Source organism: Leguminivora glycinivorella, chromosome 6 (genome assembly GCF_023078275.1).
Source record: "Leguminivora glycinivorella isolate SPB_JAAS2020 chromosome 6, LegGlyc_1.1, whole genome shotgun sequence".
Taxonomy (NCBI): domain Eukaryota; kingdom Metazoa; phylum Arthropoda; class Insecta; order Lepidoptera; family Tortricidae; genus Leguminivora; species Leguminivora glycinivorella.
The window spans coordinates 9611187-9636465 of NC_062976.1; the positions used below are offsets into that span (position 1 = coordinate 9611187).

The 25279-nt window shown below is 38.3% G+C and overlaps 1 protein-coding gene across 2 annotated transcripts in view; it reads left to right on the forward strand.

The window, feature by feature from the left end:
• The window catches only part of LOC125226870 (fibronectin type-III domain-containing protein 3a), an 86492-nt gene that overhangs the window by 46380 nt on the left and 14833 nt on the right, over nucleotides 1-25279 (forward strand). For both annotated transcript variants that reach the window (XM_048131025.1, XM_048131024.1), the window contains exon 2: nucleotides 21203-21416. In XM_048131025.1, the coding sequence (XP_047986982.1) occupies nucleotides 21257-21416 (160 nt within the window). In that variant the 5' untranslated portion in view covers nucleotides 21203-21256. The remainder of the gene's footprint in view (nucleotides 1-21202; nucleotides 21417-25279) is intronic.

The window sequence follows — 25279 nt, forward strand, 5'->3', positions numbered from 1 at the left end:
GTCATCTCATACTAAAAGTCATTAAAATGACGTAAGTCACTAAGAATGTCGCAAATCCGTCCGATCTCTGATTATGACACTATGATGTTGAGTTCTACATGTATCCACTAAACACGCCTGCCATATATAACCAGTTAATAATGCAAACATTGTAAAATATGGAAAAAATGGACTAGTTGCTTTTATCCCCCAGTCGAGATTTGCTCCGCTGTATCTTTGTGTCAATTTAAATAATTCGAAAAAAAAAAACAATTATAGGTACCTAATTATAAAAGTAACGAAAGAAGATTGATAACTTTGTGACAATTTTCTCGTAATTTGATCGAAAAAGAACGCAATTCTGAATACTTTAGTCTATCTACCACAAACCTACCTACTCGTAAAATAGGCTTCACAAGTTTTCTAGGAAAACCAAGGAACAAACAATTTATCTTCAAAAATAACTCATTCAGTTCGTCTGATATGTAATCAGATATGGTAAAACCTACTTACACGTAGACTGGTGATGTCTCCAGGGTGCCTAGCTCCCTAGGTGGGCTGTGGGCGGGAGCAGCCTCCGCCCAGCGGCGCCCGGGCGGGCGGCGCCCACGCATTGACGCAGCTCCTACCTATCGAACCTTCATAAACTGTATGTATTTAAATAAAGGTTCTATTTTTAGCAGGATATTTAATAACATGCTCTTTTAATAGTTAATCTCTTCTTGTTTATGTATTGCGTTTATAAATTATTAAACTAATATCGTCACTATGAAATCAGTTAGGAACAAATACGAATGTAATGAAAATAATTAAATAAACTTCCTCATCTGAAATAAAATTCAAGCCATTCCGAGAGACGTCTTTAAGGATAACAGTAGTCATATGAATCCTTGGAGTGTTGGGGTTGTGATCCTAAGTGTCAAGGATATTAAAGTTATGTTGGTGGGTTTAGTGCGAAAGACACTATGGTTTCGTTCGCTACGAAACGAAAACGATTAGCATCTTGGCTGGGTCTACATCTACATATACGTTTATTTGGCCTGGAGCGATTAATTCAAGGTTTTGCGATTTTGTGGTTATAAACTCATTTTTGACATTTAGGATCGCAACCCCAAAATCACCCAGTATGTTTCCATAACCTCACCCTCAGGTGATACTATCAATTCCACGAATACTCAGTCTATAGGTACGAGTTTGTTAGTGTTAATGATATTGTAATTGTTTGCGGTCAGTCGCTTTAACAACGATGCGACTGAAATATTTATTACAAGCGTCGGGAATAAAACGGTACCATAATAGAACAAAGTTTTATCTCACAACGAAGTTATAGTAAGTTTTGACTTTGTTCCATCAATGGCAGCAATACTACGGAGGCCGGAAACAGCGTACACTTGAACCGCGAAGAGTGGTTCTGTGTTATTCACAAAACTTTTTATCTCGACTGCGAGTACTCCCGTAATATAACTTACAAGTCCGTAGGAATTACCCAGCGTGTAGAGCTTTGATCCTGGACATCGTGGCTGTATCATTTGAGTATAAGGTTTTCCTCTCACTGTTGGTAGCAGTGAGAAAATCCTTTCCATTACCCATTTCCTTCCCTATCCGTCTGTACCTTAGGTCTCATGGTGCAGATATCCTGTACTTATTAAATATATGTATTATTTATTTATAATTAGGGCTAGGGCTGTAGGGATGTGTAGGGTTGTTTAGGGTGCTAGGGCACTTAGGTTGGATTGGCTACAGTTCTCCCCTTAGCTTCTTGGTAAAATCACTTCCTGATTTTACATTTGGCATTTTGGCATTTGGTAAGGACCTAAGGTAAGGTATGTGATCCCTAGGTGGCGCTAGAAGTCCAACAACCTGACTGTCTGTCTTCTGAGTCTTCTGACCTCATGGTGCAATATGATAAATACCCTACGATAATACACACCCCTTAATAAATAAACTTCACTCCAAGATTCTCAACAAGTACGCCCGATCGGAGTTCATGTTTATGCTGGTCTGTCGTTAAGGGGTGTGTATTGTGAATTGCAGTCCTGGATTTGTTCCAATACCAGTCCAGCTCATTCATCGCCAAAGAGGCGCCATCAGACGACTTTAAAACAAAAAAATGGCTTCTACTACAGTGAATCCAAATTCAAAAGATACAGAAAAATATACATGCTTAAGTAGATTTATTACCATAAGTACCAACAATGGAATAATTCTATTTGGCATTTACGCGTTTAACGTTGAACTATTGTCAAGTGCGGTAGATGCCCGCAAACCACTCGGCCATCCGGTTTACAGCGGCACTGGTCGAAATGTAAGCAATTCCTTAGGACTTGTGGCGGCCCACCCTCTATTTCATAATATGAAATTTCATATTATGAAGATAATTGATGAATTTCTGAGGTTGTGCAATAAAGTGGATTTGTATTGTATTGTATTGTATAATTTAATTACTTAGGGTCGGTTGCACCAAACCAGACGGTCACCGTTAAAGCGTTCGTTAAATTTTATTGTATGGGAAGCTCCATAGACGTCTGCTGCGTGACGATGATGTGTCTGTCAAATGTGGTTGATGCAACTGGCCCTTAGTGTAGTCGGGGCTAATTTTAGCCATGGGACTTATAACTTATAATTTGCTAGTTCTACATACACCTCACGTCCTCCCCAAAATTTAGACATTATCTTAGACATAATCGTTTAGTAAGTATATAATATATGTAGACGTAAACTAACATTAAAGTAATAGTCAAAATGCGAAACATTTATAAGGACAGACATCACGAATAAATAGATAGTACAAACGATTATAGGTATTCGCCGCTGGAAACAACCTCTACATTTCCTATGCAAATGAGTTCTCGGAACTAACTCGCCTCTCGGCGTCGGAGCTCAACTAATGTTCCTTCTGCCTTCGGTTCCGGTTGGGATTTCCAGTGGCAATCGATGTGCTCGTGACTACGATTACACGTGTTTGGGCACCGATTGAAATAAATCGCATTTATCAAAGTCAGAATATTAATAGTAATTTAGCTGTGCTTAAAGTAAGTAACGGTATTTATCCTTTTGGTGTGGCAATTTTTGGCGATGCCTTAAGTTCACGAGGGGTCGTGCATCACCCATGATGCATGCACGTATCATCTATACCCTAAAATTATACACATATGATACATGCACAGGGAACGTGTTAAGTAATATAATAAGTAAATATAAGTAAAATGTATAAATAATGTACATGGAGAGTGTTCCCTGGAAATTATCAGCCACAAAGTGTTTTATTAAGTTGGGAACTGGGGTTTTTCGAATCCTAAGAAGCGATGGAAAATGTTATGTTACGAAATCAAAAAACAAGCTAAATAAATAAAACATGTTTTACTGCGTCTTCAACCTTTGGTATGGGTGTAATATTTAGGTATGGCAATGGTATTTATTTAGAATTTAGGTATGTTAAAATTAGGTCATCGTTATTAATTTTAATGGTAAGTAACCATTTTACCTATATTTTACCTACGTATATAGCCCATAACCTTAAGTCAGGAGCAAAATTTTCTGCAAGCTATAAGCAACAAATAATTTTCTGTTGTATTTTATTGTTTCTATCGAAAAGCGAAGTGACGTGATTTCGCTCACGTGCGTCAGTGCGGCCAGATTGGTATTTCAATTACCCAACAGCCGATATGAAAATCGTAAAAACATATTCGTTTAATTGACTGGCCCGTGTAATCGATAAACCGAAGATTTTGTTCACATCACTAACCGATCATCGGCCTTTGAAAAACCAGTAGAATTGATCTTTGACTACTTACTCGTACTCATTGCAATTTTCCTAAACCCTGTCAGAATCATCGACCAGCCATAACACATTAAAATTTATTAGGGGCGAAGGTTGAAGTCCCATAGGATTTGAATATCGCGCTACTTTTAGTACCAAGATTTGCTTGCTACAATATTGATACGTATTTCCACGCACATGCCCGTCGCGCTGATACGGGAGCATGGGGATATCAATACAGTCATGGTCATTGGACGTTGTTGTCTTACGCGATCTACATGTAGTGGGTTGGTGATCTCTAGACAACGGACGTCTTTCGCAGAGATGGCCCCTCGATGAGCTGTGGGCGTGTAATATGAGATAAAATCGATATATTTTACCAAATGCTCGCGTAGGAGGATTGATGCCCACTGTGCCGTCGATGCTCTGAGCGCAGGTGTATCCGATAAATTGATAATTACCTGAATTGAGTTCATTTACAATATATATAGTAAAACAAAACAATAATTTTCTCAAAATAGGTATAAAATTATTATATTTGGCTATACGGATTATTTATCCTTTATATTAGGTATTCAACTATCGCCATATCACCAGACCAGGATTTATTAAAAAGTACAATTTCGGGCTTACAATAAGTATCATCATCAAGATCATTTTAATACCGATACCTAGTCAGTTTTGATTATTGTATGGGGAATAAAGAAACCTGAAAGAAATTAAAATTCACTCTTTTTAGGGTTCCTTATCCTTACTAGGCAAGACAAAATATCGTGAATTCAAATCTCATCGCCATCCTGTAGTTCTAAAAATTCTGTACAGGAAAAAAATACAAAAAGATAGATACTCACTGTAATTGGAAAAAGCACCTCGACAATGTATGCAAAAAAATTAATAAGTTTAAGTTTGTACTATGGCGACTTAAAGAGACCGTTTCACAAGAAACGGCCCTCGTAACTTACCATGCCTATATAGAATCTGTATTAAGATACGGAATCATCCTGTGGGGAAACTCGGTGGAAGTGGATCGAGCATTTATAGCTCAAAAAAATTGCGTACGAACGATTTACGGCAAAAATCGAAGAGAGCCATGTCGATCTGTATTTGCTGAATCGAAACTCCTTACCCATCCAAGTCTTTACATACAAGCACGGAATGTTGTGTCTTACATCTAGGTATACCGTATTCACTTATTATTGGAATATTTAATACAGCCTGGACAGCTTGAACATGTCATGCTCGCTAAAAAGTCTTTGCTTACGGTGACGTCGTTGATCGGGTCGCCACCTTCCCGAATGAAGGTTGAGGGAGGCGATGGCTGAGATGCGCGCCATATTCGTGAACGGGTGCTGTTTGTGAAGACCGGTCTGTTTCAGCTAATAGGGGCTATGCTATTCTATGTAACATTAATTTTGAATGAGATTACGTTGAGGCACTCTGTTCGGTCCTTGTTTGTTTATTTTCTTTCTGACTCTTGGAGACCATATACATCTCCAAGGAAAAAAGTAGATTAAGTATATATATATATATATATATATATATATATTTTTTTTTTTTCCTTTGCTTAAGACAACAAGAGTCTTTTACAACTCTAAAGTTATTTTAGTTATTCGTTTTTTTTTTTCTTCATGTATAATTTTTTTAGATGTACTTTGACACTTAGAGACTCTATACATCTCTAACATCTCTTATTAATAATCATAATAGCTTTGTACTTTGTATAATTTCTTGTGTTAATATTTTTTTTTATGAATACTTTTGCTTATTAAATTGTATCTTGTTTTTTTTAATGCATGTTAATTATAAGATGTAATGTTTTGAAAAGAAGTGGCCCGCCGAGTTTCTTGCCGGTCCCATAGTGGATACCCTCCTCCAACTGAGGGGGGACTGAAATCTTCTCGAGGCTGAGGCGTAGGGTTAGAGCCGGCGTAGTTTTATTTGACGTTCATAAGCGCATTGTAATATGCCTACTTGGAAAAATAAATATTTCATTTCATTTCATTTCTGTACATATATGAGGCAGCTGTATTTGTAAAACAAAATTTAGAACTCTTTCCGCCATTTAATAACTTGATGAATAGAGCACTCAGACAATACCAAATGGCAGTACCACCATGTAAGCTAAAAATAAGAAGAAAAAGTGCATACTATATGTGTATAAGAATTTTCAATCACATTCCCGCCGCTATTAAGACACTTTCCGATGCCGAGTTTAAGAACAAGTTTAAAAACATATTATGTAATGCATGCTTCTACACGATTGACGAATATTTTAATTATAAGTTTTAGTTGATGTTAACATCCTTTGACATTCAATACTAAGTATAAAATTAGGTATGATTTAAATATAATTGTAACGATAACATGCATGCCTTTCAACATATATAGCACTAAGCATTCGGTGTTTTTAGTCTAATATTCTTAGTTTGTAAGGAAGACATTGCATGTACGCAATTAATATTCATATACATAGCTTTGACATGTAGTGAACATGGAAATTTTCACATGCCCTGTGGCAGAGCATATTAAGGATCTCCAATGTAAACACTTCCCAGCAAACATTCTAAGTGCTTTTACCCATGCTCTAGAATATATTACTAATTTAGGTAAAAATTACATCATACGCACCACATAAATTCACATCTCGTACATTTATACTTCTGGGTTAAAATATAGAGCCATTGAAACGTAAATTTCCCTTCATCAAAGCACCATAAGGTCACAAACTTGAAGGTTGATTATGAGCAAAATATAAGGTAAAATTAACTTCGAAACTCGACCAATTGTTCATATTTACTTGTACGTCCATATTAGGTGTATATGCGACGTAATTTTTTCTTAAACTAGGGACCTTTAGGTCATCGATTTAAGTCGCTTTTGCTACCAATTTCGTAGTAAATATTACCTTCTTGAGAGACCAAATTTAGACCATAAAGTTATAAATACTTGTAAGGTACTAATATTACCATAAGGTTTCGTTTAGATTTACCTAATAGTCAAATTAACCCTAAAAAATAACCAATAAGTCGAAGTTTGCGAGGCGACCTCAGATCAAGTTATTTTTACTCACAAATAAGTCATTTCTCGGTGAAATAGGACGTATATACTCAATAGTTATTTCGGTTTTTTAAATCAAAAGTTGTGTTGTGTTAACAATGGCCAAAGAGAAAAAAAATATAGACATTCCAGTAGTTATTATAGGAAGATTAAGAAGGCTAAGGCTAAGGCTAATTATAAGGACGTTCAGAGTGAAACATCAGAAGAAATAAATTGTGAATTGGCTTCTACATCCGGTTTTCAAGGAGTATCTACTTTGTGTGTTTCTTCTGATCCTGATACCACACACACAAGCAAGGATTTTTTGCCATCTGATAATATAGATGAGAAGAGCGACGATGAAGAAATCTGTTCAAACAAGGAATCAGAAAATGAAGATTCTGGAGATGAGTATGTGACAAATAAAGACTATTTAAATATGAAACTTGTGGAAGACCTAAGAGAATGGACAGTATAGCATGCAGCAGTAGATGAACAATTTCCATTGAAAAAAAAAAGGTTGTAGTGCATCGGTCCGAATTGCGGATACTAGTTTTTTCATCTTTTAGTAGATATAATTGAATGTTAAAAAAAATATTTTGCCTGACACTGAGTATTTTTTATAAAAGCTAAAGCGCTGGTAACCTAGCGGTAAGTGCGTGCGACTTTCGTTCCGGAGGTCGCGGGTTCGAACCCCGGCTCGCACCAATGAGTTTTCGGAACTTATGTGCGAAATGTCATTTGATATTTGCCAGTTGCTTTTCGGTGAAGGAAAACATCGTGAGGAAACCGGACTAATTCCAATAAGGTCTAGTTACCCTTCGGGTTGGAAGGTCAGATGGCAGTCGCTTTCGTAAAACTAGTACCTACGCCAAATCTTGGGATTAGTTGTCACAGCGGACCCCAGGCTCCCTTGAGCCGTGGCAAATGCCGGGATATCGCAAGGAGGATGATGATGACTGAGTATTTTTTATGCTCCTTATTTTAATTTTACAATATAATATTTGGAATATATGCTTATAATTATTAAATATAAATATTTTTTAAATACTTTTTGATACAAAATCATACTTCATTGATTTGGAACAATGCGTTTTATCGGACCTACATCCGACACTATCGGAAGCGTTTATCGGATGTAGGATGTCGGCCCGACACCCGATATCGGATCGGATAATGTGAAAACGGCCTAAGTATTAAGACGATACGGTAGAGATCAATTCTCCATACAAACGCTCTCGACTGTTTCCTCCCTGGTTTTTGAAGATAGAGCAATGGTTTTTTCAACACAGTTTTTAACCGTCGCCTCAGTCTCAACAAGGACGGTTATAAATTCGTCTGTTTTTTTTTATGTTTGTTCCTCGATATCTCCGGCGTTACTGGACCGATTTGGAAATATTTTTTTTTGATTGAATGTATATGCATACAGATTGGTCCCATTTTTCTCAGAACCCAGTTCTGATGATGGGATCCTGGTAAAATCGAGGGAACTCCTCGAATTTGAAATGCACACATATGGTGATTTTTGTGTTTTTAAAAGAACATCGTGCATTTAGGTACGGAACAGTGACATTTGGTGCAGTGTAACTGCTCAATGGCTCTTCAAAGCTGAACGGCACGCTTATAGTGACTTTAGTATTTTTATAAGAACAGCATGCACTTTCGTCCAGAACGGAACTGGAACTGCTGATGATGGTCAAACCGAACTCTCAAATCTGAACGGCACGCTTATAGTGACTTATTTTTATAAGAACAGCATGCACTGTCCAGAACAGTTTTGGCGCAGTGGAACTGCTGATGATGGCCAGAACGGAACTCCTCAAATCTGAACGGCACACTTATAGTGACTTTGGTATTCTTATAAGAACAGCATGCACTTACGTCCAGAACAGTGATATTTGGTGCAGTGGAACTGCTGATGATGGTCAGAACCGAACTCCTCAAATCTGAACGGCACACTCATAGTGACTTTGGTATTTTTGTAAGAAAAGCATGCATTTAAGTTCAGAACACAGAGACATTTATTTAGTTATGTTTGTTAAGCATATTGAGTTTTCAAGTCAAAGTTTGTCAAGCTTCGATTTCTTATAATCGCATTTATGAGGAATTGAGGAAACTCCTCAAACCTTAACGTTATACATATATTCGTTTGTGTTGCCATCTAATAATTAAAGCATTAAAAGCAGTTTTAAAAAATACCTACACATTTCTACATAATCCAATATTCGCAAGTAGCTTTCACCAGAACCCAAAAGGCGACGGTTTTTTTTTCTTAAAAATTATTTTTATACTATGTCGGTGGCAAATAAGTATACGGTCCGCCTGGTGGAAAGCGGTCACCGTAACCTATGGACGCCTACAACTCAAATAGTTGTTATTATTTTTATAGGAATTCGATCCGATCCGGATCGGATAATGTGAAAACGGCCTAAGGGTTACCAAGGCTCGACTCGGCGCGCCTAGTGGACGCCAGGCTTAAATTGTCTGGTCTTGGTGTTTTAATAATTTTGTGTTTTTAATACAGTTGCTCAAAAAGTGCCCGTTTTTTGGCTGTTTAGCGTGCGAGAAGTTGGTTTTTACGCACTAGTGCGTAAAAAGTATGCGTTCCATTTTACGACTACTTACCGAGTTGTTTTAATATTAGTCTAGTTTATTAAGACGGAATAAAAATATAAACATACTATTAAGTGATTAATATTTAAAACATTGATATTTCATATCTAATTGTTTATTTTTAGTCATACTAAACATAATTGGCGCCATCTAGCTCTTTGAGTGTGGATTAAATTTAGCCTACAGGTCTAGAATACTTAGGACGGCGCCCATTTTTAGTATGGGATTAGGTATCTGTACTAGTATTATTTGATCTGTGACGCGACCTACGTCCGCGCTGTCAAACAAAATACTGTCTTGCGATACGAGGTCGAAGCATAGTCATGATGGCGGTCGTTTTGAGCTTGTATGGTTACTCTACACCATTAAGTCGTAGAATTAAGTGTATATTACGTAAAATTGACTTAAACACCATTACGTCGTATTTTTAGGTATATTTAACTTCTTAGCCGAGCCGACATTTTGTTTTCTTACAATCAGACGGTGTTATTGTAAATTGCATATTATAGGTATGTTGTAATACTAAAACGATAACATTTAACGGTGTTTTTATTGTCATTTATCTGATAAAAATATATATAGTTAAGTTAATATAATTACAAACACCGAACACAAAATTACGAAACCTATTTACAAGCAATACATACTATTTATGAGCTTTAAAATAAGTAATACTTAAGTATTTCGAAAGCCCATCAGTACTTTTGAATACCTAACATACTGCACGAGAAATTTTTCAGCGCACAAGATTTCATCGTATAATTCCTGCGTAATCGACCTAGATAATTAGATTACGTAAAGTAATGGCCGCCATTCTCGTTGCAAAATTCAAGTTAGATTTTTAGCCAGACATTTTTTGTGAGCGAAAAGAAAATACTCTCGTAATATGTTTGTCTCTTTCTTTGCATGATACCTCGTAAAAAATAACCTTTTTTAGTAATTCAATGGTAAAAACCACGTTGAAATAACGTTGAAAAATGGTAAGTCTTACCAATTTAGTACATTACAACCCATGGCACGTCGTGTCGACGTCGATTCCACGTCGCAAGAATCACCTAAGTGGCGACCATTAGGTCGCAATTACTTAAATTACGTGGAGTCGACGTAGCCGGCACGTGCTTTTTTTCCCCACTTTGGTCGACTCAACGTGGATTCGAGGTCGATTCGAGGTAACTCATTTTGGTCACTGTCAGATTTGCGACCTATAATAGGTAGTTTTATCGATATTTTTACCTAAAATGTTTGCTGGGTTTATAACATCTACTGTAACGCACCATATATTCTTGTGAATAAACTTTCATCTCATTCATTCATTAAATAAATAAAAAATAAAATAAAATAAATAAATATTATAGGACATTCTTACACAGATTGACTGAGGCCCACGGTAAGCTCAAGAAGGCTTGTGTTGTGGGTACTCAGCAACGATATATATAATATATAAATACTCGTACTTATATACATAGAAAACATCCATGACTCAGGAACAAATATCTGTGCTCATCACACAAATAAATGCCCTTACCGGGATTCGAACCCGGGACCGCGGCGCAGCAGGCAGGGTCACTACCGACTGCGTCAGACCGGTCGTCAAAAGATAATCATATACATACAGGCTGGTCTCTTTTGAGACCAGGCAGGCAAGCATGGTCCCGCGATAAATGATAAAACATCAGGCCGTCCCTATCGAATTATTTGTAAGTGCGATAGGGACGGCCTGACTGATGTTTAATCATTTATCGCGCGACCATGCTTACCTGCCAGTGCCCTATAAAGGGTTAAAAAAAAATCCGGCCAAGAGCGTGTCGGGCCACGCTCAGTGTAGGGTTCCGTAGGTTTCCGTATTTTTCTCAAAAACTACTAAACCTATCAAGTTCAAAACAATTTTCCTAGAAAGTCTTTATAAAGTTCTACTTTTGTGATTTTTTTTATATTTTTTAAACATATGGTTCAGAAGTTAGAGGGGGGGGACGCACTTTTTTTTCCTTTAGGAGCGATTATTTCCGAAAATATTAATATTATCAAAAAACGATCTTAATAAACCCTTATTCATTTTTTAATACCTATCCAACAATATATCACACGTTGGGGTTGGAATGAAAAAAAAATATCAGCCCCTCACTTTACATGTAGGGGGGGGGGGGTACCCTAATAAAACATTTTTTTCCATTTTTTATTTTTGCACTTTGTTGGCGTGATTAATATACATATTGGTACCAAATTTCAGATTTCTAGTGCTAACGGTTACTGAGATTATCCGCGGACGGACGGACGGACGGACGGACGGACAGACAGACATGGCGAAACTATAAGGGTTCCTAGTCGACTACGGAACCCTAAAAAACGTGTGCCTGATGTCTTATCTGTAATTTACTCTAAGTAACTAATAGATATCGAGCTTATTGTATATATAATGATGCTTATTGTATATATATGATGTTTGATGTTTTCTATGTATATAAGTATTTATATATTATATATATATCGTTGTCTGAGTACCCACAACACAAGCCTTCTTGAGCTTACCGTGGGCCTCAGTCAATCTGTGTAAGAATGTCCGTATAATATTTATTTATTTTCCCCTCACTAGCTCGGAAACACGTATTTTGTCCTTTAATACCAGCGGGTAAAAACGCATTTTATCCACTAGTGGGTAAAGTAATTTGACCTTGAATAAAGTCAAATTAACTGCTTTAAAATTGATAAAAGTAGGTGAATCTAGTAATAAAGATGATTTACCACCTGTGGAACTACTGGAAGCAGTGATAAACGCATTTTTTTGCGTTGTAGTTTCCTCGCTATAGTGAGGGGAAAAGTTTTGTGTTACACTCGGGTGCAAATGTATTTTACTTCTCGTGTGTTAAAAAACTCGCAAGTTCAGGATTCTATTCTTGAACCACTCGCTTCGCTCGTGGTTCAACTATAGAATCCTTTCACTTGCTCGTTTTTCAATTCCACACTCGGCGTTAAAATACAACTTTGCCCCCTTGTATAACAAATAACTATTATTTTATTTTTATTTGAAAGGTCAAATGTCTACATACTGTGTGACAATATCAATACATATATAATACGTTAGGAGCCACTTGCACCAACGAAAATGGAGGGTTAACCCATCATTTTTTATGGAATTTGACAGATGACAGCGCACTAACCCCGAGTTAAGTGATTGGTGCAAGTGGGCCTAGTAGGTACAAATAGGGAAAACCAGAACATTCAAATCCTTAGATAAATGAAGCTTGAAATCTCCGAAACAGTCCGGTCACGTATTACGATACGATTAAGAATCAGGAAGCCTCGACGTTTTAGTTGAGCCCCATATTTACATAACAACATAGAATCCGGCTTTAATAGCAAACTCCACGCCAACTGCGTGTTTATTCAATTGAACATGATCGAGTGCGATGAATAACCGTCTCGAGGGTCCATTCCGATCCTGGGCTGCTATTCGTGACACCTAACGAGCGCGTCGCCTCAGCCTCACCTCAGAGGCCCTACTGCGAAAGTCCACCATTTTTTATATGTAAATAACGAAATTTCTTTTTTCACTTTTGCTATATGTTCCCCCACATAACATTTAATAACCGTGATAGTTGACGTTGTCAACAAGGTAGGAGAATATAGACATTAGCATTACCTAAAATTGTGTGAGACATATTCAAATAGGTATTTAAATGTAAGGTAGGAATAGGTATGATATGATAAACAATTGCATCTGTTTCCCGACAGCATAAAAAGAAAACATAAGAATAAAAAAATTAAGAAAAAAACTGCCGCTTTTGGGGTTCTGGTGAAATGTGTAGGTATTTTATGATTGATATTTTGGTGGAAGCCGAAATGAATATAACGTATACCGTTAAGGTTTGAGGAGTTTCCTCAATTCCTCATATCCGATATCTGATTATAACAAATCGAGCTTGACAAAATTTTACTTGAAAACTCAATATGCTTAACAAACATAACAAAGAGAACAAATCTCTTAACAAATCATTGTCACTGTTCTGAACTTAAATGCATGCTGTTCTTATAAAAATCCCAAAGTCACTATAAGTGTGCCATTCAGATTTGAGGAGTTATGCTCTGATCATCATCAGCAGTTCCACTGCACCAAATGTCACTGTTCGGACGTAAATGCGTGCTGTTCTTATAAAAACACAAAAATCACTATATGCATGCCTTTAAGATTTGAAGAGCTCCCTCGATTTCTCCAGGATCCCATCATCAGAACCGGGTTCTGGTAAAAATGGGACCAATATGTATACAATATACATTTAATGAAAAAAAATCAAAATCGGTCCAGTAACGACGAAGATATCGAGGAACAAACATTTAAAAAAATACAGACTAATTGAGAACCACCTTCGTTGAGATTTGGGCACAGAATAAATAATAGTACAAGTAAAGAAGGCTCACTCCTTTGACGTTTACAAAATGCCGCCATTCTAAATTCTTATCTACATTAACAAACGTACCGCACGCGAGCATCCGACATTGAGTTCTATTGCACCGCGCTAAGGTCGTCACCATTGAATGGGCCGCGAATCCGCGGCCGCCGGTGTGTACTTCTAGCTCGGCGAAAGAATCGCGGAGTGAGCCGCCCCTGATTTGGGCGGCGGTTAAAACACACGGAATGGATTATACGGTATAGGTACATTGTGCCTACATCAATTTTTTATGATTTTATACATTTGACTCCTTTTGTTTGTAGGCTTCTGCAGTGGTTACCAAAGACTTGCATTAAGTTCATTTGTTTTTTAGAAATTCGGTGATTGCCGGTCCCGCAGTATGTGTTAAGGACTTGGTCTAGAGGATTGTAATTCCCAACGCTTGTATAAGTAATACATTGTCTCCATTGAACTAGTTCACAGGTTTTACACAACTTTTAGTGATCCAGAGCTGGACATGTACATGGGATACCCCCATTTGCCAGAATTTCATTTGCCATAATTTTATTTGCCATCCTATTCAACAATCATAATATTGTTTCTCATAACATCTTATGCCATAATCATTGTTTACTATATTAATCTAGTGCCAGAAACTTTGTTTCCCATAAAGTCAGTTTCCATAATGTCATTTGTCAGAATCATCGAAATCCGTAATTACCACATTCCATACCATCATTTGTCATACAAATTAGCGTCCAGAAAAGTCAATTTCCATAATGTGCTTTGGCAGAATCGAAAACTACTATAATAGGTACTAGAAGGACTAGAGAATGAAACTGCTATCAGAAAGTAGGTTAGGTTAGGTTAGGTTAGAACTGTGACCCCCTGGAAAATGAAACTGCTATCAGAAAGTAGGTTAGGTTAGGTTAGAACTGTGAACCTCTGGAAAAGGAAACTGCTTGAAAAGTAGGTTAGGTTAGGTTAGAACTGTGACCTCCCGGAAAATGAAAATACTATCAGACAGTAGGTTAGGTTAGGTTAGAACTGCGACCCCCTGGAAAATGAAACTGCTATCAGAAAGTAGGTTAGGTTAGGTTAGAACTGTGACCCCTGGAGAATGAAACTGCTGGAAAAGTAGGTTAGGTTAGGTTAGAACTGTGACCCCTGGAAAATGAAACTGCTATCAGAAAGTAGGTTAGGTTAGGTAATAATATGGGCAACAACTAATATGGCAATAATTGCTTATGGCGTTTGAATATTCTATGAAACCATATTATTGCACTTAATAATATGGCTAACAAATAGTATGGCATTGTATGATTATGGAAGGTAATATTCGGATAAACAACGAGTATGTCATATGATTTTTATGGTAAACAAATCATTCGGACAAATGAAATTCAGGCAAGTGAGATTCGGGCAAATGAATATTATGTTAAATGACTGTCGGGCAAACAATAGACAACCCATGTACATAGGTAACTGTAACTACTTCTAGTTTTCTAATCGCAGAAAAGTATCTTAAGCTGACAATTTGCAATAATGTCTAATTTATTTTATAAATTACTTATTTAGATGTAGGTATATCGAAGTCTTATTTCAAACACGGGGATTTTCGAGATAATGTCGCGCCCACCATGTGTTACTGTGTGTTCAGAAACTCCGACATAAGTATCAGGGGAAATCCTGACGTATGGTAACACTAAGATAAACCTAACGACAGTGCACACACGTCGTTTCCTTTGGTCTTGAACCCGTGGTTTCGGTTCGAAGTGAAAGTTGATTACCTACCAATACTTAAATTGTTGATAGGACACATATATACCTACCTATGTACAATTAGAATCCTAGGCTAATCTAGAACCCTGTCATGGTACTGTAAGAGGTTTCGCATTCAGAATGAAACCTTTTACAGCAGTCATGGTCGCTGACTGGCAGTCCCTGATTTAAAATTGGAACAGTATAAGAACGTCAAGGAAAACAGACACTTCAAAGGGGCATTCATATAGAAGCAGCGATTGAGAGTGAACGGTTGTTACTTAGCTCATAAAATATAAAAAAATATTGATTCAAAGCGTTGTTTAAATGTTTGGATGCTCTCCACTGATAGGCCGACTCTCTTACATGGTGGAGGCGCTAACGTCTGAAAGTTTCCCCTAGTTTCGGTTTCAGAGTTTTCAGACAACGAACCCCGACCTCATAGCGCGAGGAAGCGCATGCCAAGCGATAAGCCAAACGCGCTTTAAGAAGAAGGAAAACAAAGTGACCATCGTCGCCAATACGAAGAGCTATTCCGGGTGATATATTTCTTATTATCTAATACTCATTATCACCCATTCCGTAGTTAAAATATAGCTGTGCAGAATTGACGTAAAAATGGAATGCGAGACATTCAACAGAGCAACGGGCGCTCAAGATTGTGTTGTTCAAGAAACTCTACGACTCCTCTTCGGTGACCATGGGCGTCGACGCAAATTGCGTGAACATCAGCTCCATCATACCTATATACTTAATCATACACATATGCAGTAAATCTTCCTAGATATGTAGGTTACATTAGATAGGCAATGTAAATTTAGTTTCAATCTTTTAATTATACATTATATTGTAGAACTTAGGGAATAATTGTGATTAGTGAACTAAAATGTACATTATTTCAAAGGAAAAACGACTTGTGACAGAAAATGTCATTTGCCTATCCCTAATGTTAAAAAGGATAATTATTTGTAAATAACCACATAGAACTAATTATTTTGGCGCAATATATAACATGTAGAATACTATACATATTATTTATGCAATGTTTATATTAGAATAAAAACTATTTGATAGGCTTATTTATTCCATAATGGTTTCCTATAGCTACCAATAAGGTTAAGTTATATGAAAATATGTAAACTGTGGAATAAAACACACCCCAAACTGTAAATATTTAATAAATAGATACAATCGTTTAAAGTTATAGAGTAATGTCACAACACCCTTATAATTTCCTGACTACAAAGAACAACGTTCATACACATTTCTTTTACATGTATCAAGACAAGGCCGACTAGATGACCAGATGATCCAGCTGCTCACGGTGTGGCGGGATGGCTGGCGGTCATATGCAACCCCCACTTCGTCGTCATCACCAACGTGCAGCACACTACAGCTGTAGCAATCTTCATGAGCCGTTCGGGCTCCACTTCACTTCGCAACCGGCGCGGCGGGAAGATTGGCGGCCATGAGAAGCCCCCACTTCAACGCCACCGCCAACAAGAATCGGCATCTTCAAAATTTATTATGTTTTTTCATGTGAAATAAACGTTTTGCCTTGTTTTTTTACTTGAAGTTAGGTGAATTTGCTAACAGCTGTCATGTCAATGTCATCTAGTCATGGCCACAGACAATTAGCTGTCAGAAAGTTCAAAATAAAAGGGTTTAGTCGATGGGCAGGGGTTAGGTTTTTGCCATTGGTTTTCCTAACCATAGTCCATATCTGACTAATTTGCGAGGACCTTGGCTATAGTCCAACTATCCAAATTATGGCGGTCTCAACCGTGGACTAGGCAACCACGCAAAGAGCGTTAGATGTTGGCTACCTTGAATGAGGCTGTCACTATTGGGTGTTAGGAGATTTTTTTTTTGTAGGGGGGCCTGGCTTAGGTAGGGCCAACCGGTAGTTAGGGTAGAATAGGATAGGATAGGGTGTAGTATTGTGAACAATGGCTGCTTCTAACATAAGGGGGAGGGATATGTAAGAGGTTTCGCATTCAGAATGAAACCTTTTACAGCAGTCATGGTCGCTGACTGGCAGTCCCTGATTTAAAATTGGAACAGTATAAGAACGTCAAGGAAAACAGACACTTCAAAGGGGCATTCATATAGAAGCAGCGATTGAGAGTGAACGGTTGTTACTTAGCTCATAAAATATAAAAAAATATTGATTCAAAGCGTTGTTTAAATGTTTGGATGCTCTCCACTGATAGGCCGACTCTCTTACAGTACTATATATACTTTAAGTTACATTACTTAAGGTCTTAAGAAAAACTGTACACTATAACAGCGTGTTGTAGATATTGGTCTAAATTAATATGTTATATACATATGAAACTAAGACTAAACTTAAAAGCTAGCTAATGTCTAAAATAGGCCCTTGAGGCATTGTACCAAGGATACTGGCGGCATTTCCTCGCTGTAACGCAATGCTAGGACTCAGACCCTGACCTTTACAGTCTCCGGCTATTAACATATACATATTAGTTATGTGCCTCTATATAGACTATCTTGATAAGTACTATACTAACGCACTAAAATTCTTTTGAAACAATGTTCGCTGACTGTGCCTTTCATCTAATCTAATGAATATGTTTTCGATTTGAATTTAATAAGATTAGTTTTCGTCAAATGCAGGTCCTGTTGCCTGCAACAAATAAAAACACGGCACGAAACAAAGGTATCTGTGACTTGCGCCTACATAAACGAGCTCCAATTCTTCGAAGTAAGCATACCGGGTATTTAGTAGGCATAATAGTGCGGTAGCGGACTAGCGGTACCATACATAGACTGCAATTTTCCACCGACTGATATATTGGTATTACATACTTACATATAAGTAGGTAGCGTTATGCAACTCATTTTACGACATTGTGTAACTGTATAGTTTATAGGTACATTAGGTACTTAATGAGTGAAACTATTTGCTTACTTAGTCAATATTTTTCCGACTCACGCATTTCGTCATATGACGATCAAGTTTCAACACTTCACTGTTGCAGCGGGGATTCCCCGATAAATATCTCTAAGGTCTAACACAGCAAATAAACGCCCCACTTAGATAGGCAAAATATGTAACTGATAAGAATAAGAAACCAACGAAGCTTTTAAAGATAAGATAAAGTCCTCAACTAAGCCAAGTGTTACAAATCCATACTAATATTATAAATGGGAAAGTGTGTGAGTTTGTTTGACGGTCCATCTTTCACGGCAAAACGGAGCGACGAATTGACGTGATTTTTTAAGTGGAGATAGTTGAAGGGATGGAGAGTGACATATACTTTTTATATCTTTCTAACGCGAGCGAAGCCGTAGGCAAAAGCTAGTATGTTTAATTAGCGAGTTTTAGTTCTTTAGAGCTAACCGGTAACGCACTGCTAGGACTCAGACCCTGACCTTTACAGTCTCCGGCTATTAACATTTTTTTGTACGTGCCGGCGCCATTTTCGTAATGCCGCGGTGTTGCCACGTACGCTTTCTTAACGAGTAGAAGAGCAGTGCTCCTTGGAAATTACTGACACGGATTGCGGGCTCATCCACGCAGAACTCGTGAGCCGTCGTGACAGCACCCCATTTAAAAGGCAAATGCGGTCACGATGCTCTGACGCGGATATGTCATGCAGATATCGACGAGCCTTCAAGCTTGTGCAACATCAGGGAGTGTTGCTTCAGTCGGCTAGAATCGAACCTACCAGCGAACTAGTGTAAAGCACTCACTGATCATCTACGGTATGTGAAGGCTTTTAAGGTCTCCGTTATACAGGTTTTCACATCGTTCGTATAACCTTTGGATTAGTATACCGCAACCAGCAGCCAAGATGCTGTGATGTCTCTTCGCGACGGGCGGTCTAATATTCGGCTGCTCAGGCGAACAGACACTTAATGTCTGAAGGCCAGACACGAAAGCTACATACTAGTATATGATATAATATTATACTCAATCAATATCGTGCGGTATTAAAAGAGCCGAAGTTACGAAACAATGTAGCTATAGTTCGGCTGGGAAACTTGCGGTACCTATAAAATTACGACCATAGAAACTTCTTCAAACTTTACGAAATTCTGTTAACTTTTGTGTGAGTTGGCGTATAATTTAGAATAGAGGGAACCGAACTTAGTTTGTTGGAAATTAAACGGGTTCATACATTTTTATTTTGTGTTATGTAAATGCATTGATCATCGTAGATAAAAAAAATAGCAATTAACAACCAAGTTGCCCATACAAATTACTACCTACTATTATAAGTAGTACAATATTTAGCTAAAGTGTGGGTTCAGGCAAATTTGCCTATTGTTTTCATTTGTAGCCAGTACAACGCTCTAAGATCTCTCTTTTTCATTATTCTCAGAGCGTTTTCTCCATTCTCGTGGCTAAGTACTTGACCAAGCAATAACAAATAAGGCGCTAAAGATTTTCTCTGTTTACAAATCTACAGTACCTGGTAGCTAGTAGTCACCTACATAACAATAACAATACACATTGTGACTTATTCTTTCTATTACGAGTAATTCTTTAGATAACAAAACCTTAACTACAATTGACACTGCGGTTTTTGGAGTTAGGTAACACGCGTAAAGGGGCGTTTACAGATCTACAGCCGCTGCTGCAATGTCTGCAATGTGAGCTGTAATATCAAGAGTATAGGTAATGCCGCGAATGCAGAACATGTTGGTTCCATTGGTTGGAAGTGTTGGAACAAAGACCCTAGTCCTTTTTTAGGGTTCCGTAGTCAACTAGGAACCCTTATAGTTTCGCCATGTCTGTCTGTCCGTCCGTCCGTCCGTCCGTTCGTCCGTCCGTCCGCGGATAATCTCAGTAACCGTTAGCACTAGAAAGCTGAAATTTGGTACCAATATGTATATCAATCACGCCAACAAAGTGCAAAAATAAAAAATGGAAAAAAATGTTTTATTAGGGTACCCCCCCTAGACATAGACATAGACATGTAAAGTGGGGGCTAATATTTTTTTTTTCATTCTAACCCCAACGTGTGATATATTGTTGGATAGGTATTTAAAAATGAATAAGGGTTTCCTAAGATAGTTTTTTGATAATATTAATATTTTCGGAAATAATCGCTCCTAAAGGAAAAAAAAGTGCGTCCCCCATCCTCTAACTTTTGAACCATATGTTTAAAAAATATGAAAAAAATCAGAAATGTAGAACTTTATAAAGACTTTCTAGGAAAATTGTTTTGAACTTGATAGGTTCAGTAGTTTTTGAGAAAAATACGGAAAACTACGGAACCCTACACTGAGCGTGGCCCGACACGCTCTTGGCCGGTTTTATGTGTCCACGGCCGGCAAAACGTCTCACTTTGTTCACAGTATAATAAAGAGTACTCCAAGTAGGAACCTTAACCCTTTCGGCCGTCATCGCAACCATGTGCAAACGAAGATTCTTTTTCCTTTGTTTGCAACTAAGTAGTTGTACTTAAATGAGGAATATTTATACATTTATATTTATACGCGCCTCTTTCATATATTTTATCGCCATTGTCGGAGGTGTGCTTTGGTGCTTGCTATTATGATGCCTTAACAGGTTATACTTATAATATCAGTAAATCTCGTCCTAGCTACAAAGTGGCACAATTTGCCGGCAACGGACTCTTGTAGTTAAGATTAAATTAGTTTTTAATTTTAACCGTTTCCTTTCTCTTAATTCCAGAGCTAGTGGTGCGCGGTTCCGGATGGTGGGGCGCGCGATGCGCTGCTAGTCACGATGGTGGGCGTGGGCGTCGCGGAGGGCGGCGGCGGGCCCGGGCCCGCGGAGCCCTACTACGGCGAGTACGGCTACCCCGAGCCGTACTACGTGCCCGAGATGTGCCCGCACCCGCAGCACCCCCAGCACGCGCATATGTGCACCGTGCACGCCGAATACGGTTAGTACAAATAGTACAATGCTATTAAGAGCGACTCATCATCTTCCTTGCGCTTCACGGCTCATGGGAGCCTGGGTGCGTAGCCGAATGACACAAACGCTCACAAAACGAAACGCTAGTAGATATCTATCTCTATCGCTCTTGCGTATTGGCGCGACAGAGCCAGACTATCTTTCGCGGCGTTTCGTTTTCGTTTCGCGTCGGAGAAATGCCATTCGGCTATCTAACTTATAATCCGAAGGGTTTAGGCTGTCTTATTAGGACAAGTCCGAAGCGCTGGTGGCCTAGCGGTAAGTACGTGCGACTTTCGTTCCGGAGGTCGCGGGTTCGAACCCCGGCTCGCACCAATGAGTTCGCACCAAGAAATGCGATATGTCATTTGATATTTGCCAGTCGCTTTTCGGTGAAGGAAAACATCGTGAGGAAACCGGACTAATTCCAATAAGGTCTAGTTTACCCTTCGGGTGGGAAGGTCAGATGGCAGTCGCTTTCGTAAAAACTAGTGCCTACGCCAAATCTTGGGATTAGTTGTCAAAGCGGACCCCAGGCTCCCATGAGCCGTGGCAAATGCCGGGATAACGCGACGAGGATGATGATTAGGACAAGTCCGAGAGAAAAGTCGCTCGCTCTCTTATTAGCTCCACATGCTACCTAACCTAATCACTCGGGTGCTAAAGACAGTCATACATTTGCACACTGTTACCTAATAGATATTGAGTGATTTCAAACAGGGCCAGGGCAGGGCAGGAAAAGGGCAATGGTATCCGTTCTTCAGGAGAATGAATTAAATTACTCTAAATAGGGTCCTCGGACACCAGACGAAAATTTTGCTAAATACCCAAATTAATTCATCTTAATTAGAAGCCAGCGAGTCTCTGAATGTCCTTGAGTGACAGACGAGTGTCCCAGAAACAAAAACAGGCGAATCTCAAACACGTGTAAAGAATGGGTACCTGGTACTTTTTACAACAAACTTTTACCCGATTATTGATTCGTAATCAACGAATCGACGAATGTCGTTTCGCAGGATAGGGCCGGTTGCATCAAACCGTCTGTCACCGTTAAAGCGTTCGTTAAATTTTATTGCATGGGAAGTTCCATAGACATCTTCTGAGTGACGATGATGTGTCTGTCAAATGTGGTCGGTGCAACTGGCTCTTAGTCTCGATTCGCTATTTGGATAATCAGAAGGTACAGGTACCTAATGCCTATTTTCGAATTAATCGAATGATATTTGACAGATAATTGCAGTAGTAATTTAGTGTCAGCTAAATAATTGTTATACTTAGCTGCACTTATTTCGGCTTCGCCTGAAATTGTTACCCACGCCACTCGCCTTTTTGACCTCCTTTAAACGCCGGTTGTGTAAAATACTATGCAGTTTAGGTAGGTAAATACTTGTTGATTGAATTTGTGATTTTGATGTCTTTTTTTAGGGTTCCGTAGCCAAAATGGCAAAAACGGAACCCTTATAGTTTCGTCATGTCCGTCTGTCCGTCTGTCCGTCTGTCCGTCTGTCCGTCTGTCCGTCTGTCACAGCCGATTTACTCGGAAACTATAAGTACTACAGTGATGAAATTTGATGGGAATATGTGTTGTATGAACCGCTACAAAATTATGACACTAAATAGTAAAAAAAAGAATTGGGGGTGGGGCCCCCCATACATGTAACTGAGGGATGAAAATTTTTTTTTCGATGTACATACCCGTGTGGGGTATCAATGGAAAGGTCTTTTAAAATGATATAAAGTTTTCTAAAAAACATTTTTCTTAAAGTGAACGGTTTTTGAGATATCAGCTCTCAAAGTCGTAAAAAGTATGTCCCCCCCCTCTATTTTTATAACTACGGGGTATAAAATTCTAAAAAAAATAGAGGTGATGCATGCTAATTAACTCTTTCAACGATTTTTGGTTTGATCAAAGTATCTCTTATAGTTTTTGAGATAGGTTGATTTAACTGTAATTTTGGCAGGTGTATAAATTGACATAATAAGTTTATTATATTTGCTGCTACGGAACCCTTTGTGCGCGAGCCCGACTCGCACTTGGCCGGTTTTTTGATTTGGGTAATATCGATATTAATTAGTGACATCATAATTTAAGAATAAGTAAGATATACTGTAAAGTCTGTAAAAAACCCTCCTATTATGTAGGGCCACGTATGAGGTAGTTATTTATGTTGGCATGTGTTGTGCTTATTATGATAAATTGATCAATTAATTGCATGGTTTTTTAATTGCGTACACAGCGATAACATTTAATTCTGCAGTGATTTTGCGACGCAAAGATTGTTCACGACATAGGTATTTTTGATTAACATGTAACGAGGTATGGTCTATGATGAATATAATAGTATACTAGTATACACACATGTAGGTATTTGTCTAATTGCGCTGTTAGTTTTATGACTTTCGTAACTCAGCCTATCATTAATTCTAACGACTTGGGACAATAGCTAGGTATATTAGGTACCATATGACTTATGAGGCATATATTACGTAAGTAGGTATAGTCACATACTTATAATAATGTTTTGAGTTTGGCACAGCGAGTTTGTGAAATGTGGGACACATTAAAAAAAAATGTTATTGAAAAAATATACCTAAATACATATTTTTATACCAAAATTTTGATGCTTCAGTATTCGATGCTTAATAACAAATAAAATAACCTTAGCCTACCTAGCCCCAAACGAAGTAGGCATTGTCTTAACACATCAGCAATAGCGAATTGTATTACAGTTATGATTACAACGCTTTAGCATTAGCGTGCAAAAAACGGCCGCCATAGAATATGAAGTAACGGAACCACTTCTCGGATCTGCATTCATCCAATTAGAGTTTTGTTTTTTTTCGACATTGACACGGCGCCCCCGTTCCGGCCGGTGGCGCTGCGCTTTATGAATGAACGTGTTTTGGATGTTCGTAGAAATCCGTCTGCGGCCTCGGATAATGTCTCTTTGTGGGATCATCCACTTTTGTTCGCGTCGCTGCCGCCGGTTCGGAAACGCGCCGCATAGTTTTGATCAGGGGCGGCATTCTACTAACTCATCAAGACGAGTCAAAAGGCATATTAGTTTAACCAGGGAACATCTAAGCCGCGTGGGAAGGTGATCCAGGAGATCGCTATCGAGATAATGCCCCTCTTAATATCAGACAGGGATATTTTTTATCGTAAACACCGTACAAACATCTTAAAAGAGGCCACCACCCTTTTTGGCTGAGTGGCTAATAAGCGAAAGCGCGCGTTTATTAATTTATTATTACCTATTTCAAGATCAAACAAAGCTGGTTCGCCTAAAAATTTGACTCCCGTGCTTGGGTGTAAATTCATTGAGAATCCACGGCCAGCAATGCAAGTAATGCAACTCACTCAACCGCAGGCTCTTGAGCAACGCCACGGGAATCCCGCGACAGCCTTGGCGTGCTTTGTTTCTCGAGTAAAAGGATCTTTTTTACTTCGCCATCAATTTGAATACAGCCAGCTATATTGCATGCGTTATTTAACGTCCACGCAGCTGTAGTTTTGCGCGCTTCATAAAATTATTAAGGTCACTCAGCTGGCATTTAAATCAAGCATGAACGCTTATTACAATCGAGTCAGCTATAAAGCTTACATTGTTTAAATTTATTCAAATTACTCAAACTGAGACAGATAGCTTTCTAATTTTTTTTATTGACACTAATAGTTAACCAATAGATACGCATGATGCATACATGATTGATGCAGTAGGTAGTAGGTAAAAAAAGAGAGGTACTATAATCATAAATCATAACACGAGATGTTAGTCCAGAAATAACTGCAACACAATTTCGGAATTCGATTTATTCAGATCAGATAATTCAATAAACATTGAATTCAAT